The sequence below is a fragment of the Mus caroli genome, chromosome 14 (genome assembly GCF_900094665.2).
Source record: "Mus caroli chromosome 14, CAROLI_EIJ_v1.1, whole genome shotgun sequence".
Lineage (NCBI taxonomy): Eukaryota > Metazoa > Chordata > Mammalia > Rodentia > Muridae > Mus > Mus caroli.
Window position 1 is genome coordinate 61987289 of NC_034583.1, and position 13280 is coordinate 62000568.

The 13280-nt window shown below is 51.7% G+C and overlaps 1 protein-coding gene across 2 annotated transcripts in view; it reads left to right on the forward strand.

Moving 5' to 3' along the window:
- The first annotated feature begins 329 nt into the window (after positions 1-329).
- The window catches only part of Gfra2 (GDNF family receptor alpha 2), an 89226-nt gene continuing 76275 nt past the window's right edge, over positions 330-13280 (forward strand). Inside the window, exons 1-3 of one of the 2 annotated variants that reach the window (XM_021181643.2) lie at positions 330-1069; positions 5930-6244; positions 11569-11652. In XM_021181643.2, the coding sequence (XP_021037302.1) occupies positions 1030-1069; positions 5930-6244; positions 11569-11652 (439 nt within the window). In that variant the 5' untranslated portion in view covers positions 330-1029. The remainder of the gene's footprint in view (positions 1070-5929; positions 6245-11568; positions 11653-13280) is intronic. The other variant, XM_021181644.2, reaches the window with a different exon arrangement.

Here is a 13280-nt window from a genome sequence, read left to right on the forward strand (position 1 = left end):
GGAGCTCACCCCTAGGCCAGTGTTCCTGGGCGCCAGCGCCACTCCGGTGTAGCTTCCGTCGCCGCCGAGTCGCTACCACTGCTGCTGCAGAGTGTAGCAGCTCCGCCGCGCTCCCGCGCGCTGAGCCGCCAGCCGCCAGGGAGCCGGGGCGCTGAGCCCCGAGCAGAGGAGAGGGGCGAGGCGCGAGAGCCTAGGCGAGGAAGCCGCGAAGGGGGAGGGAGCGGGCGGGCGGAGGGAGGAGCAGGGAGAGAGGGAGTAGGGAGGGGAAGAGGGAGAGAGGGAGAGTGAGGGAGAGCGGAGATCGAGAGCAAAGAGCGAGAGCGAGGGGGAGGAGAAGAGAGGAGAGGAGAGGGAGAGAGGAAGGGAGGAAAGACACACGCAAGCACAGGCACACCGGCACTGGAATTCCATTAGAAAAAGTGAGCCGAGCAAGGGATAGCGGGAGAAGATTTTTTTAATTTTGAATCTTTTTCTTCGTCTTGGTGCCAAAGAAGCGACTCTGGTCTTCCGTCCTAGAAGCTCTACTGGATTGATCCCATCCGTCGGTGGATTTCTTTCCTATTTGCATTTATTCTGACCCCCTCCCTCGCTGCTTTCTTCCAGCCCTTCACTTTCAGATCGCCTCGCCCCCACCTCTCCAGTCCCCTCCTGGGAAGTGCAGGGGAATTGGACCCACGGGGACTCACGCCTTCCCGGCCGCGGGAGCGAAGGGCTGGGCTGACCTCAGGACCAGGCTGTTGGCTTAGAAGGCAGCCAGACACATAGCTACGTGTGTTTGATTTCAGTGGCAAGGGGGGGGACGTCGAGAGGCAGCCCACCGCCCGCCTCCCACCCCTCCCCCTCCAGCCAGCAGCGAGAATCCCTGGACTCGGGATCTTCAACCGGCGGCCGCCCGGCGGGATCTCCGCATTGGATTTGGGGGTCGTTATCATTGCTTGGCTGTTATTATTACCGTTGTTATTTTATTTTTATTTTTTTAAACCTAAGGGAGAAAGACACATACACACAAAACTGTGGGATTTATTTAACATGATCTTGGCAAACGCCTTCTGCCTCTTCTTCTTTTTAGGTGAGTACCTGCAGGTGGCGAGTCTGGGGGTCACAAGGGGCTGCGCGCGTTCAGTCGCCCACTGGAAGCTGGGCATGCGGGGGTGGGCTTGGGGGCTGCAAGCAGGGCGCCGTGGGAGACACCGGGTGAGCGCGCCGAGCTGGGAGCCCGGGCCTGGGGCTCCGGGGAGCCGAACTGCCTGGGAGGTTCTAGAGGAGGGAGCTGTGCAGCGGCTAGCTGGTTGCGCGGAGGACCGAGAAGGAGACTTCCAACATTCAAACCATCTCCGCACGCACTCCCGTGCCGCGCGCGCGCACACACACCGACACACACTCTTACTTGCAGGCCGTGATAGCGCTCATTTCCCTCAAAATAATGGGTTCAATTTGCAACAACTTAGGAAGGAAAAAAAAATGCAACTGTTGGTGTGAATGAAAGGAGGGAGGGGGAGAGGCTGGCGGGACGCCATCAAGCCTGCCCCTCCTTTCTGGAAGGCTATCAGAGTAGGTGGGTTTCGGCAGGAGGTCTTGGTTTGGCCGTTTGCGGGGAGTCCTTGTAGTCACCTCCTACTTGCCAATCAGTCTCAGGAACGCACCCTATCTCTCCACTCTTTGTACCACTTTGCAAGTTTCTCCCTACCCACGGCCTCTCTTTCCAAGCCAGATGGGTAGGTGGAGCTCAGGCTTGCAAACTGGTGTTCAAGGCCTTCAAGAGCAACAACCCAGGGGCCTAGGGCATGTGACACGGGAAAGAGGAGTCCAAAGTTTGCTCCTTGGAAAGAAGATGGTGAGGGGGAATGCAGGAAAAGGGAGAAAACAGATCTTAACAAAGACCACTTACTGCTCACCCCGTAAGCCCCCTCCCTCTGTGACAGGGAGGAGCGGCTGCCCAGTGGTTCTGAGCTCCAGCAGGCGCCCCCCCTCCCCTTATACTTTGTAAAATCTCAGCTGCTTGGGAAGCAAGGTCTAGGAATAGTTTACAGGTAAAGAAAAGATGCAAGGCTAAAGGCTATGTGTGGACCCAGGGTTCCCAGGCAAGGTTACTGGTAGGGAATTCTGGAAAGTGTGTGTGTGTGTGTGTGTGTGTGTGTGTGACATCTGCTTTTAGTCCAGGTGCTTTCTGCTTGCTGGTAGACCAGAGTGAATTGGCTACCAAGCAGAGATCAAGAGATCACCTTTACCTTCAGCAGAAAAGGGCTCTGGATAACCCAGACAGGGAGGTAGCTTTTGCTTATGGAAAATGTGCATGGTCTAAGAAGTGCCCTCCAGATTGGTCCAGGGGATGTGTAGTCAGGGTGAATAGATATTGGCTGTATCTTGGGCCCTTTGCTTGCTCACAGACTTTCTACCTCCCAGCTATGCATTCCCAGGGGACATAGCCCTGCCCTGGGGTGTGGCCTTCACCATACTTGCTTTCTCCACATGTCAGTAACCCTGTGGGTGGGAGGGACAGGGTAGGAGGGTAGAAGATGCTCTGGGCTCACTTTCATCCCTTTCCAGCAGCCTTGGGGAAGTGAACTCTCATTCCGAATGAATTGTCACAAAATTTGACCTTTTCTTCATTAATGGTCTGAAAATGTAGCTTTCTAGGGTCTTAGAATGATCAGAGCGAAGAAGAAAGCATTTCATTTCAGGTAAAAAGTGGCCAGATTGCCTGCTGTTGAGTTACACCCCTCCCTCATAAAGGATGCATGCTTCCAAGTATAGGGGTCCCCCTCTGAGGGGCAGTGGTATATGAGCACAATACCCTCCAGTATCAGACCGAATGTTGCACATTGGGTGATCCTAGCTGAGGAGTCAGTTCTCCTCAGAGGTGGCAATGGGCGTCCTGCCCATAATGGGTGTGTACACGTATTTGCACATATGTGTGTAGAGATTATGAGCAGAGAGCAGAGATGTCCGCCACTGCCTGCTCCCCAAGGGCTGAGATGGAAAGTGGAGGAGGAGGGGTTGCCTGAAGCCTCCTTGAGTTATGCCCCTTCAGTCCCCTATCCCTCGAAAAGTCCCTCTCCAAAGTAGGGCAAAGGGTTCAAGGGAATGGCAGGCCAGGGGAGTCTGAAAAGCTCTGACAGGCTGGGATGAATGGTGTGAAGGAAACTTAAATCCAAAAGCCTTTTCCTGGCTAGATGACTATATAGTTGAGAACCACTTGGAAAGTCTGTTTAGTGTGGCAGTTCCTTAGCAGTTTGGGATTTCAGTCTCAAATCAGCAGTTTGGCTGGGGCCATGTCCCGCCCCCTTCAGATGCCTTTCTCAAAGGTTCTGAGTGAGACCTAATGTCAGAGGACTACGGTGGAGAGAAAGGGCTTTTTAACCCAACCATCCAGATTTCCAAGGTTGGCATAGGATGCCATGGAGAGAGGAAACAGAGTGGACAGAGCACCAGCCCCTGCCCGGTGGTATTCTAGCACATTCTGGCTGTTGAGGGCACTGTAGACACAGGAGGGCAATGTGGACCTCTGCCTTCCCCTCCCTGGCACTCCCTGGAACTGGTCCACACTGTCTATTCTTGATAATTCCAGGTTTTCTTCCTCCAGGCCATGAAGATAGCCTTTTCTTTTGATTCTTGGCTAGCCTCTCCCCATTACTGTGTTTCCCTTCTCTGGTTGGGCTTGGTTGCTTCTGGGAGTTCTGAAGCCGAGTCCCAGCGATAGGGACAGTGATTGAAAGGATGTCCTGGTCCTCTGCAGAAACTATCCTTGCCCTTCATGAACATCAGTTGACAGGATGAGGAAGCCCTTGAGACGGGTGTGGGAGCCAGTAAAGGCTTGTGTTAAGGATATCAAGGGAGATCTTGGCTCCAGCTGCAGGGCAGGCCAAGACTGACTTTAAACTCATGTAAGTTCTGAGCCCATAGAAGGCCCAGGGTGCCAGCATGTCCCATTCTGTGTTCCGCTTGGGCAGTTAAACCTTTAGCTCAATCAGGTGGAAGGTGAAGTCCTACGGAACCTCGGGACAAAGTCAGAGAGAATGCAGAGCTGGCTGGCTGCCTGAGAGCAGCTGACAGGTGCGGGTTGGGGGCGTGGTAGTTCAGCTGTTCCTGGGTGGCCCAGAGGCACTAGAGTCCTGTAAAGGGATGCGGGAATCTGCTGAAGCCTTGAAAGAAAGCTGCTACCTCAGCTGTAGTGGAGGACACATCTCAGGCTAGTGCCTAGGCAGACCTTGCTTTCAGCAACTCCCACTTTGTACGGGGTTTCTACCACTTGTCTTGTTTCAGTGTGGTTACATCCTTCCGCTCTTTCTGTTCTGGGCCAGGATTTTGGTCAGCAAGAGAAGAATTTTTCCTTTGCTGTAATTGGAGCCTCCTCCATCGGGAGGCCAACTCCCTTTCATCTCCTTTGCTGTTTCCAACTGGGAATGATCCCCCTCATCCCCCCCCCCCGCCCCCCGCCCCTCCCAGCTCTGGGGAGTGACAGGCTTGCTGTGTGCAGCTCTACCTGTAGGTGTCGCTGTCTCCCTGCAGTAGCTCCCCCATGAGCAGGGCCTCCTAGGGAGAAGGCCTGAGTGTGGCAGCTCTGAATGGGGATGGAGTAGGGGGATTCTGCAGTATTCTGAGGAAGGGATGACTGGCCTAGAGTTTTATTCTCTTTTGGGTGGGAGGGAGTGGAGAAAGCCTCTCAAATTATTCTTTGGGTCTTGCAGAAGGCAGTCTTTGCTCTGGCAGAGAGATGTGGCTTTTGAGGGGGCAGGATCTGGAGTTAGGGCTTTAGGAAGGACAGGGAGACAGGAAGATGTCGTCTGTGTCTGGAGGAAACCATTTTGGAAGCTTGGCTTTGAAAGGGTCTGGCCAGCTTCTCTCTGCCCTTCATGTCCAGTCCTCAGGCCCCTCCCTTCTGGGGACACTGTGGGAGGCAGATAAGAGCGGGTGGGCTGAAGCCATACTCAGGCTGGAAGGCAGGGCCCGAAGGAGGAGAAGTCTTTCCTTTCTAGAGTTGATTTATTAATTTGCTTTAGGAAGGATATATAAAAAAGACAGGATTTCAGAATAGTGTATGAAGGAAAGGAAGAGAGAGAGAGAGAGAGAGAGAGAGAGAGAGAGAGAGAGCACATTTAAAAGGAAAAGGTGGTGAGGTCTGTTGAGAACAGAATCCTTGGGAGACAGGAAGCAGGAAATGATGGGACGGGAGAAGCCATGATGGGGAAGCAGCACAGGGGAGTGGGTTTGCCCCTTTGTTCTGGTTAATGCCGTCTCTCTTGCAGGGAGCTGGGAAAGAATTTGGCCCGTGCAGACACTGTCTGGTGTGAAGTTGACAGATACAGAAAGGCAAGGCCCGAATGGGGTCTCTGCTTCTCTCTCCTGGGCCTCCTGGATTGAGTTAGGCTTGTCTCTGGTTGTCTTCTAAAGGCCCTAATGATACAGAAACGATGAGGCTGAGGGGCTGGAGGGGGCTTGCTGCTTCTCTGTGTGTGACCTTGATTTGGACCCGAGCTTCCCTGGAATTTGATGTTGATTGAGTTCTTCCTAAGTTCCAGACAGGCTCTGAGGGTTAACTGACTTTTGGAGCCTTCGATACCTTGGATGGAGGAGGTGTTTGTCCACTGGGAGTCGAGGCAAGATCCCTTTGCATAACCCTTGCCACTCCATGTTGAGGCCATGTCATTCTGTCTGGACTATTGGCATCTTAGCCTACTGGCAGGTTCAGTGAAGGCCTTCCTGGATTTAGCATGCTGTGTTCCACCACCTCGGATTGCGCTCAGGAGAAAGTGAATGTGAACCATGGTTGTAGGGGAGCATGGCTGACTAGGTTGGGTCTGCGTTGACCTTGGTCTTGGTGTACTTTGGTATGGAGAGGGTAAGAAGTTCCTTCAAACCTTAGGCCTACATTGGGGTCAGAGACTATGATGGCCCTCATTCACGCTTGTCTTCCCTCCCCACTACCCAGACGAAACCCTCCGCTCTTTGGCCAGCCCTTCCTCTCTGCAGGGCTCTGAGCTCCACGGCTGGCGCCCCCAAGTGGACTGTGTCCGGGCCAATGAGCTGTGTGCGGCTGAATCCAACTGCAGCTCCAGGTACCGCACCCTTCGGCAGTGCCTGGCAGGCCGGGATCGCAATACCATGCTGGCCAATAAGGAGTGCCAGGCGGCCCTGGAGGTCTTGCAGGAAAGCCCACTGTATGACTGCCGCTGCAAGCGGGGCATGAAGAAGGAGCTGCAGTGTCTGCAGATCTATTGGAGCATCCATCTGGGGCTGACGGAGGGTAAGCTCGGGTGGGCTCTAAGGGAGGGCGGTGATGGGGAAGGGGATGGATGGATCTGGCCAGGGATCCAGAAGGAAGGAAGAACTTGGTAAAAGGGTGACCTGATTTGAATCTGGAGAAATTAGCTAACCCCTCCTAGGAGGTCAATGGTGATGGAGAGAGGGAGATGACAAGGGTAGAGGATGAACTGGATGGTGGGCTGCAAGCAAGGGCAGCACAAAACTGTGCCCATGAGAGGAAAGAGACACCAGGCAGACATTTAAGTGAGAACAGGAGATATCAGACCCTGCCACTCTAATGCCCTGTTCCCTGGAGCAGAGCCCAGAGTCAAGTCTTTCTTCCTTCATGTGGTCTCTAGCTGACACAATGGCTGGCCTAGGCACTTTATATAGAGCTTAATGAGCTCAAGACTGGACATGAGCAACAGGTTCTATGACTCTAGGCAAACTCTCTTGAAGCCTGCCCAAGGCAGAACCTGAGAGCTCCCCCCTCTCCTCAATGATACCTCTTCAGCACTCCTCAGTCCAGACAGGGGCTTGAGATTGCATAGACTTCAGGATGATTGGTCAGCTTGGCAAGATGTTCATTTACTCATTCAGCAAATATGCGTTGAGAGTGCACTGATGCTGTGTGTTCCTGGAATAGTCTAGGATCTGGTGTAGCCATTGCCTTTATGGAACTTAAAGCCTGGGGTAGGGGTTCGGTAAGTAAGGTGGCACTTGCCATTTGAGGGCATACGTGTTGTGATGGAAAGGCATAGTAGGGGCACCTCAGAGGAACATCCAAGTCCTTGTTAAAAAGTCTAAAGAGCCTTTTGGGGTTGGAGGGGAGGTGGGGAGATGCTGTCTCCAGGCTGGGATGAAATCATACTACACAGGGGAGGGACACACTAAGAGTGGGCAGATGGAGAGTGAGACACATCAGGGTGAGGCCTGAGAGTTGAATCTTCATGAAGAACTGTAGGTAACTGGACAATCTAGATCATGGATTGGAAGGATGGGAGGCTGGGAGGAAAGAGATCTGGTGGGCAATAGGAAACCTGGATGGTTTTAATTCAGAGTTCAAGGGATCTGATCAGACTGATGCTTCAGAAGATTATCCATGTAGTTCTGGGGGCATTGGTCAGTGGTAGGGATTGTGACCCCAGGCAGGAGTAATGGTGGCAGGTACAGGACAGGGCAACCAAGGAGAAGATGGATCTGAGTGCTTCTTAACAGGGTAGAATCAACAGGTCTTTGGCAGCTACTGCCAATGAGACAGGAAGAGAGAGACTTCCAGTGCCTGCAAAGTAGACGGCGGCAGGGGGCTTGATGTTTCTCTGGGGCTCCCTATCTGCCGTTGGTCAAGCCCTGCAGACATGCAGGCAAGGAGCTCAGGGGAGGATATGGTTCTAGAGAGATTCTGGGGTGTACGTCAGCCCATGTGTGGAACCTGGAGCTAAGACAGTGGGTACAGTCACAGAGCAGTGGGCCGTGGAAGTGTCTCCTGGACCACTGCTGCCACTTGGGTAAGCCTCCTAGGAGCAAGCTTCTAGGAGCAGGGCGTTGGTTAGGGAAAGAATGGAAGCAGGGATTGGACATGATGAACACAGATAATTTTTCTCAGAATTTTTTTTTTGTGAAGAGGACAGAAGGAATGACCTATTTTCTCTTTTAAAGATGTCTAAACCCCAAAGGAGGATGGATGGAGAGGCTAGGGGAAGACACAGGAAGGTTCGCTGTGCATTTGTGCCTCTGGGGATGAGGAACAGGGGTGGGTCCAGGACCAGAGCTGGGCCACTAACCTAAGATGAGAGTTTCCTTGCAGAGTACCAGAAGGGAAGGATGAAAGGAAGGAGTAGAGTCCCGAGAGAGGGTTCTCCAGCAGTTACCATGACAGCTCAGATATGCTCTGAACATATAAGTAAGAAGTGTGTGCATTTAGTAATGGTATGACTGTCATCAAGATCAGAGTAGTTTTGTGGCTTTAGGTGGCCACTTCTCCCTAGCAACTCCATTCTGATAGCTAAAAGGCACCGAGGAAGGTAAGGCTATCCTAACACATGTGTACTTCTCCATACGTGACACGAGGAACCATTCACCGAATGGTCTGCTTCCGGTGTGCATGTCGGGAAGCCTCCTGCTTCTGGAAATGGATGGTTCTGCCTTTTATTTTTCATTTACAGAGCTTTTAAGAAGTAATTATTTTGTTATTATTTTTAATTATGTGCAGGTGTGTATGTCTGCATATGGTTATGAGCACATGAGTACAGGTGACCATGGAAGCCAGATTCTCCGGAGTGAAAAGAGTTTCAGACAGTTGTGAGCCTGCAGGGAACTGAACTTAGGTCTTCAGACACTCAGTAGGGGTGGGCTAGCTTGGGCTACATAGCAGGAGACAGGGCAGGTGATAGAAGAGCTGACTAGAGGTGCCCCAGGCTGATCGGCTTTCTTAGCAGGAACAGCACTATCACCTTGGTGGCATTGCTCAGGACAACCTGTGATCAGAAGCAGGAGAGATGAGGCATTTCTCCGTGGTGGCAGCAGTGAGCCCAGTGCTTATATATTTGGTTGTCACTACCATGTGATCTTCAAGGCCCCTTGGGACTTGGGATCCTTCACCATACCTCTCTCTCTCTCTGGTTCTATGTCTTGAGATGATTTTTGAGTTAATTCTATCAATGACCACCTGTTAACACTACTTACTGCATACCTCAGAGGGTACTGGCTCCGCAGAAACGGGAGTACCTCTGCTTTCCAATGAGAGTTCCAGAAATACATCCCATCTTGTCCCTTTCTACAGAAGTGTGCTTCTTCTCTGTGAAAGATTACGTCTAGATCTCAGGGCTGCATATTCTCCATCAGGAGAAGCCAGGAGGCCTTTGAACCTATGAGTGATAAGGTCTACCCAAGAGTTAGTTATTCATGGTAAGGTTGAGCCATTCCCCTAGAGGAGGCTGTAGAGACTTTCTCCCTGCACATTCATAATACTTAGTAGTGGGCTGGGGCTAAGAGGAGGGCAAGAACCATTGAAAGAGGAGAGGAGATGGGAGAGATGATTGTAGGGATCGTCCTCCAATTCTTGGTTTCTCTCTAACCCTGAGGTGGATGGGACTTGCCCAGGCTTTTGCTTCCTCCACCTAAGGCCAGGACCTACACGGGTAGTAGGAGCTGAGGTTGCACTGAAGGAAGGGGAGCCAGTGGGTCGGGCATAATGGCCTCTGGAGAGGTGGCCACTGAGTTTAGGGAGTCAGAAATGTCATACATTAACCTTGGTGGTAGGGAAAACTGAGGCACAGGGGTAGAATAGCTGTCCAGGGTATACAGCAAGTTGGTGGCTGAGTTCAGGGGCCTTACACTATATCAAGGTTTCTTTCAGTTGTGCTGAGGGTGATCCCATAGCCAGGACAGTGATGTGGGGTCTCTTTTCTCCATTATCACAACTGTGTATGGCCATGGTGGATACCACCAATGGCTGCTCCAAAGGTGACTCTGAAGTTCAGGGTCCACAAAGAGCAAAGGCCCACCCCAAGTGACAGTTCCCAGGATCTGCATCCTGATTCTGGCTTCAGTAGCCCAGGCCTGACATTTCCTGGTACACCCAGCTGCAGGACCAGACCAATTAAATGACAGTGGGTTTAGAGAGGAGGAACCCCTGGTTAGCCAATGGTGTGGGCTGCCCTACAGACCAGACACAAGGCTGTGCTTCCTGTAGTTGGGCAAGGTGGCAGTTGGACAGTGCTGGGGAACAGTCCAGGGGCAGCAGAGCTCTGACCATAGGGTCTATTGAAGAGCCGCACAATATCTTGGGGAGTGGCATATGGTGAGAGAGCGCTGTGCTCTAGGGCTGCCACCCTGGGTTTAAAGCCGGGCTCTGCTGCTTACTAGGCGAAGAAACGAAATCACTTTGGAGCAAGTGACTTACTCTGTGCTCCCTGCTCCTTGTCAGCACAGTAGGTGAGCAATAGTGCCTAGCTCGCAAGGTGGTGAAGAAGAGAGTAAGTTAGTGTGTCTGAAGTATGTTTGATGTGCAGAAAGTGCAACACAACTTTTATTTTTTTTTCTCCCTACAAGAACTCCCAAGTTCTTAGATTGTTTGGCTTTAATACAAGGCAGTGCCTGGGGGCCCTGCCCCTAGGACTCTCCCAGGGGAGAGTAAGATAAATCTTAGTGGGTACAAAGGACTGCACTTAGACCTTGAGAGGCAATGGATCAAGTTTCGATTCTACTGGGGCACATACTATGTATGCTGGGGGCTGCCTGGCACACAGCATTTCCCATGTGGCAAGATGCAGGCTAGAATTCCTCTTAACAGGAGGAAGCGAGCTTCTTCCAAGTGCTTTGGGTGTCTGTGGCCAAGGTTGCAGCCCCCTTCTGCAGTGAGGAAAGTATTGAGCAGCTATGAAGCATCCTAGAGCTAGCTGGACTTCCAGTCCTGGCTCTCTGTGGCCTCTTGGGTTAGATGAAGGAACCTCTTGCAGAGGTGGTATCTGTTCCCTCTGGTAGGGACATCCTGCATAGATACTGCTCACTCAGGGTCTCTGTAGGCAAGGGTGCCTGTCTGTGGTGCCAGGCCCTGCTGGATAGGAAATCAATGTGAGAGGCCGTGGGTCACTCCCTGTCTGCCCCTCCTCGTCACCACACACACAGTCTGAGTGAGTTTGCATTGATTTCTCCTCACTGGTCAGGTCTCCCGAGGATGTGCCTCTTTCTTGCAAGGTGTTTGCAGAGGGCATGGGATTCTTGATAATGTGGTGAGGGTCTCCTGGGTATCCCGGGGCCATTTATTTCCTGTCATTCACTTGCTTCTCTACTCCAAGCCTCCGACGTCCTCTGATGCTCTGAGGAGGCACAGGAGCTAACAGGTAGAGGAGAGGTTGGAAGCTTGTGTGTCGGAGGCCAGGCAGATAGGAGCATGGGGTCAGACCCTTTACCTAGTGACATTTAATGTTCCCAGCTAGACTCTCTGTGATAACATGAGGTGAGGCCAAGGGGAAACAAGGAAATTGAACTAAAAAAATCTTAGTAAGACCCCTGTCTCCAGATCCTGTGATGTGTACTTGACCTTCTGAGGGCCATTGTTCTTTCCGGACTCCCTTAAAGAGGATTGGTCCTGCAGGGAGGTCACGTGACAGGCAGTGCCACTAGGCATACCTGCTCTAGCTGGTGAGAAATAACTTGTCTCTACAAAATGAGCTCTCATCCCTACCTTGCCAGCACAGCATTTTCCACCTTGGCAAGGGCTGCCCTCGTTCACATCCTGGGGTGTGTTAATGGGACTGTCGCTGTCTAATGGGAGTGCTTTGCCTGAGGGAAGCCCGCGTCTCACATCCACCTTTCTTCCAGGTGAGGAGTTCTATGAAGCTTCGCCCTATGAGCCTGTGACCTCCCGCCTCTCGGACATCTTCAGGCTCGCTTCAATCTTCTCAGGTAAGTGACCCTTGCTGGTGCGTGTTCTGTTTCCTCTCACCCCTGGGGTGTGGCCCATTCATCTCTCGGACTCAGGTGCTTTTCCTGGTCTTTCATTGACTCTATGCTTCACCTGCCTGCTCCTCACCATTTTTTGAGCTTTAGCTCTTGGCTTCTCGGAAGCTGTGTGGCTTTCTTTGGGCAGCGGTGCCTGGAGTTAAGCGTTTGCCTGGTTCCTTGGTGGTCATGGATAGGTCTTGAATCTGAAACCCAGTGCCGTTTTGATGGCTTGTGGTTCGTCTTACCCTTGCTTCTGTTTCTGCTTCTCTGGATCCTCAGTTTGGCACTTTCTTCAGCTATGTTGCTCACTATCCTCTTTGTGCCTCAGTTTCCCCCTTTGTGAGGTGAGGAAGCCCTCATGTGCGTGGGTTAGCAGTGAGTCAGCGGACTATAAAGCACGTGGCAGGTGGAAGGACTCTTGTGTTCTGGAAATACTGGTCGTGTTGGTTGGTGGAGATTTCGGGTGTTTCATCTTAAATATCCAAATCCAGAATGCTTTAAAAATTTCAAGTATGTTGAGTGCTGAGACAGTGCCACAGGGGTAAACTCTACAATTGACCAGATGAGATGGGACATAGTGAAAAGGCAGGTGTACTGAAGTTATAATAAAAGCGTCCCTTAAGGTTGTGTGTATCAAATATGCATGAAACAGTATCATTTTGTGTTTGGGTCCCATCTCTATGACATCTCATTATGCATATGCAAATATCCCCAAACTGGTGACCATTGGAAATACTGAGTATTTGCCTGGTCCTTAGCAGCTCAGGTAAGGGATCCTCTGCTATTTTTGTGTTACCACCATCTAGTCTGCACTGGGTTTTCCTTCCATTGCTTGAGCCACCAGAGGTAGGAATCTCCTGGGTGATTCCCTTGAGGAATGAGAAAGACCGTGCTGGGCTCTCACTTTACCCTGTTGGGTCCATGCTTAGGAATGTGAGCAGAGACTCAGCCAATAAAGCACTGCCTTTGCAAGCATGAGGGCTCATGTTTGATTCCCAGCCCCCATGTGAAACTGCTGAGCATGGCTGTGCAAACTTCTAATCCCAGCGCTGGGGAGATGGAGGCAGGGGAATCTCTGGGGCTCGATGGCCTCGCCTGCTTGGTGAGCTCCAGCCCATAGGAGACCCTGTCTCACTCCGTCCCCAAGAAGGCAGTTAGGACTCCTGAGAATGGTGTCTGATGTTATCCTCTGGGCTCTATATGCACACATATGTGGACATACATGAACACACGTGCACACACCTGTACATACACAAATGTCTGTGTGCATACATACACATTAAAAATATTAGAAAAAAGAGCTCTATGGGTTTGTGACTCTTTCTTCTTGATATTCCCTTGGGCATTTGGTAGGCACTGGGGCTGGCATGGTCTATCCTAGAATTGTATTCTCTGTCTCTGTCTCTCTGTGTGATTGTATATGTGTGTGTGTGTGTGTGTGTGTGTGTGTATGTATGGGCGAGTGTATGTGTATAAGTGTGATTATGTGTGTTCTGTTCTTACAGGTTCTCTCCCTCCCTCCCTTCTTCTCTCCCTCACTCTTTCTCTTTCCCATCCTCCTCCTCTTTTCTTCTCCTCCTCCTCCTCCT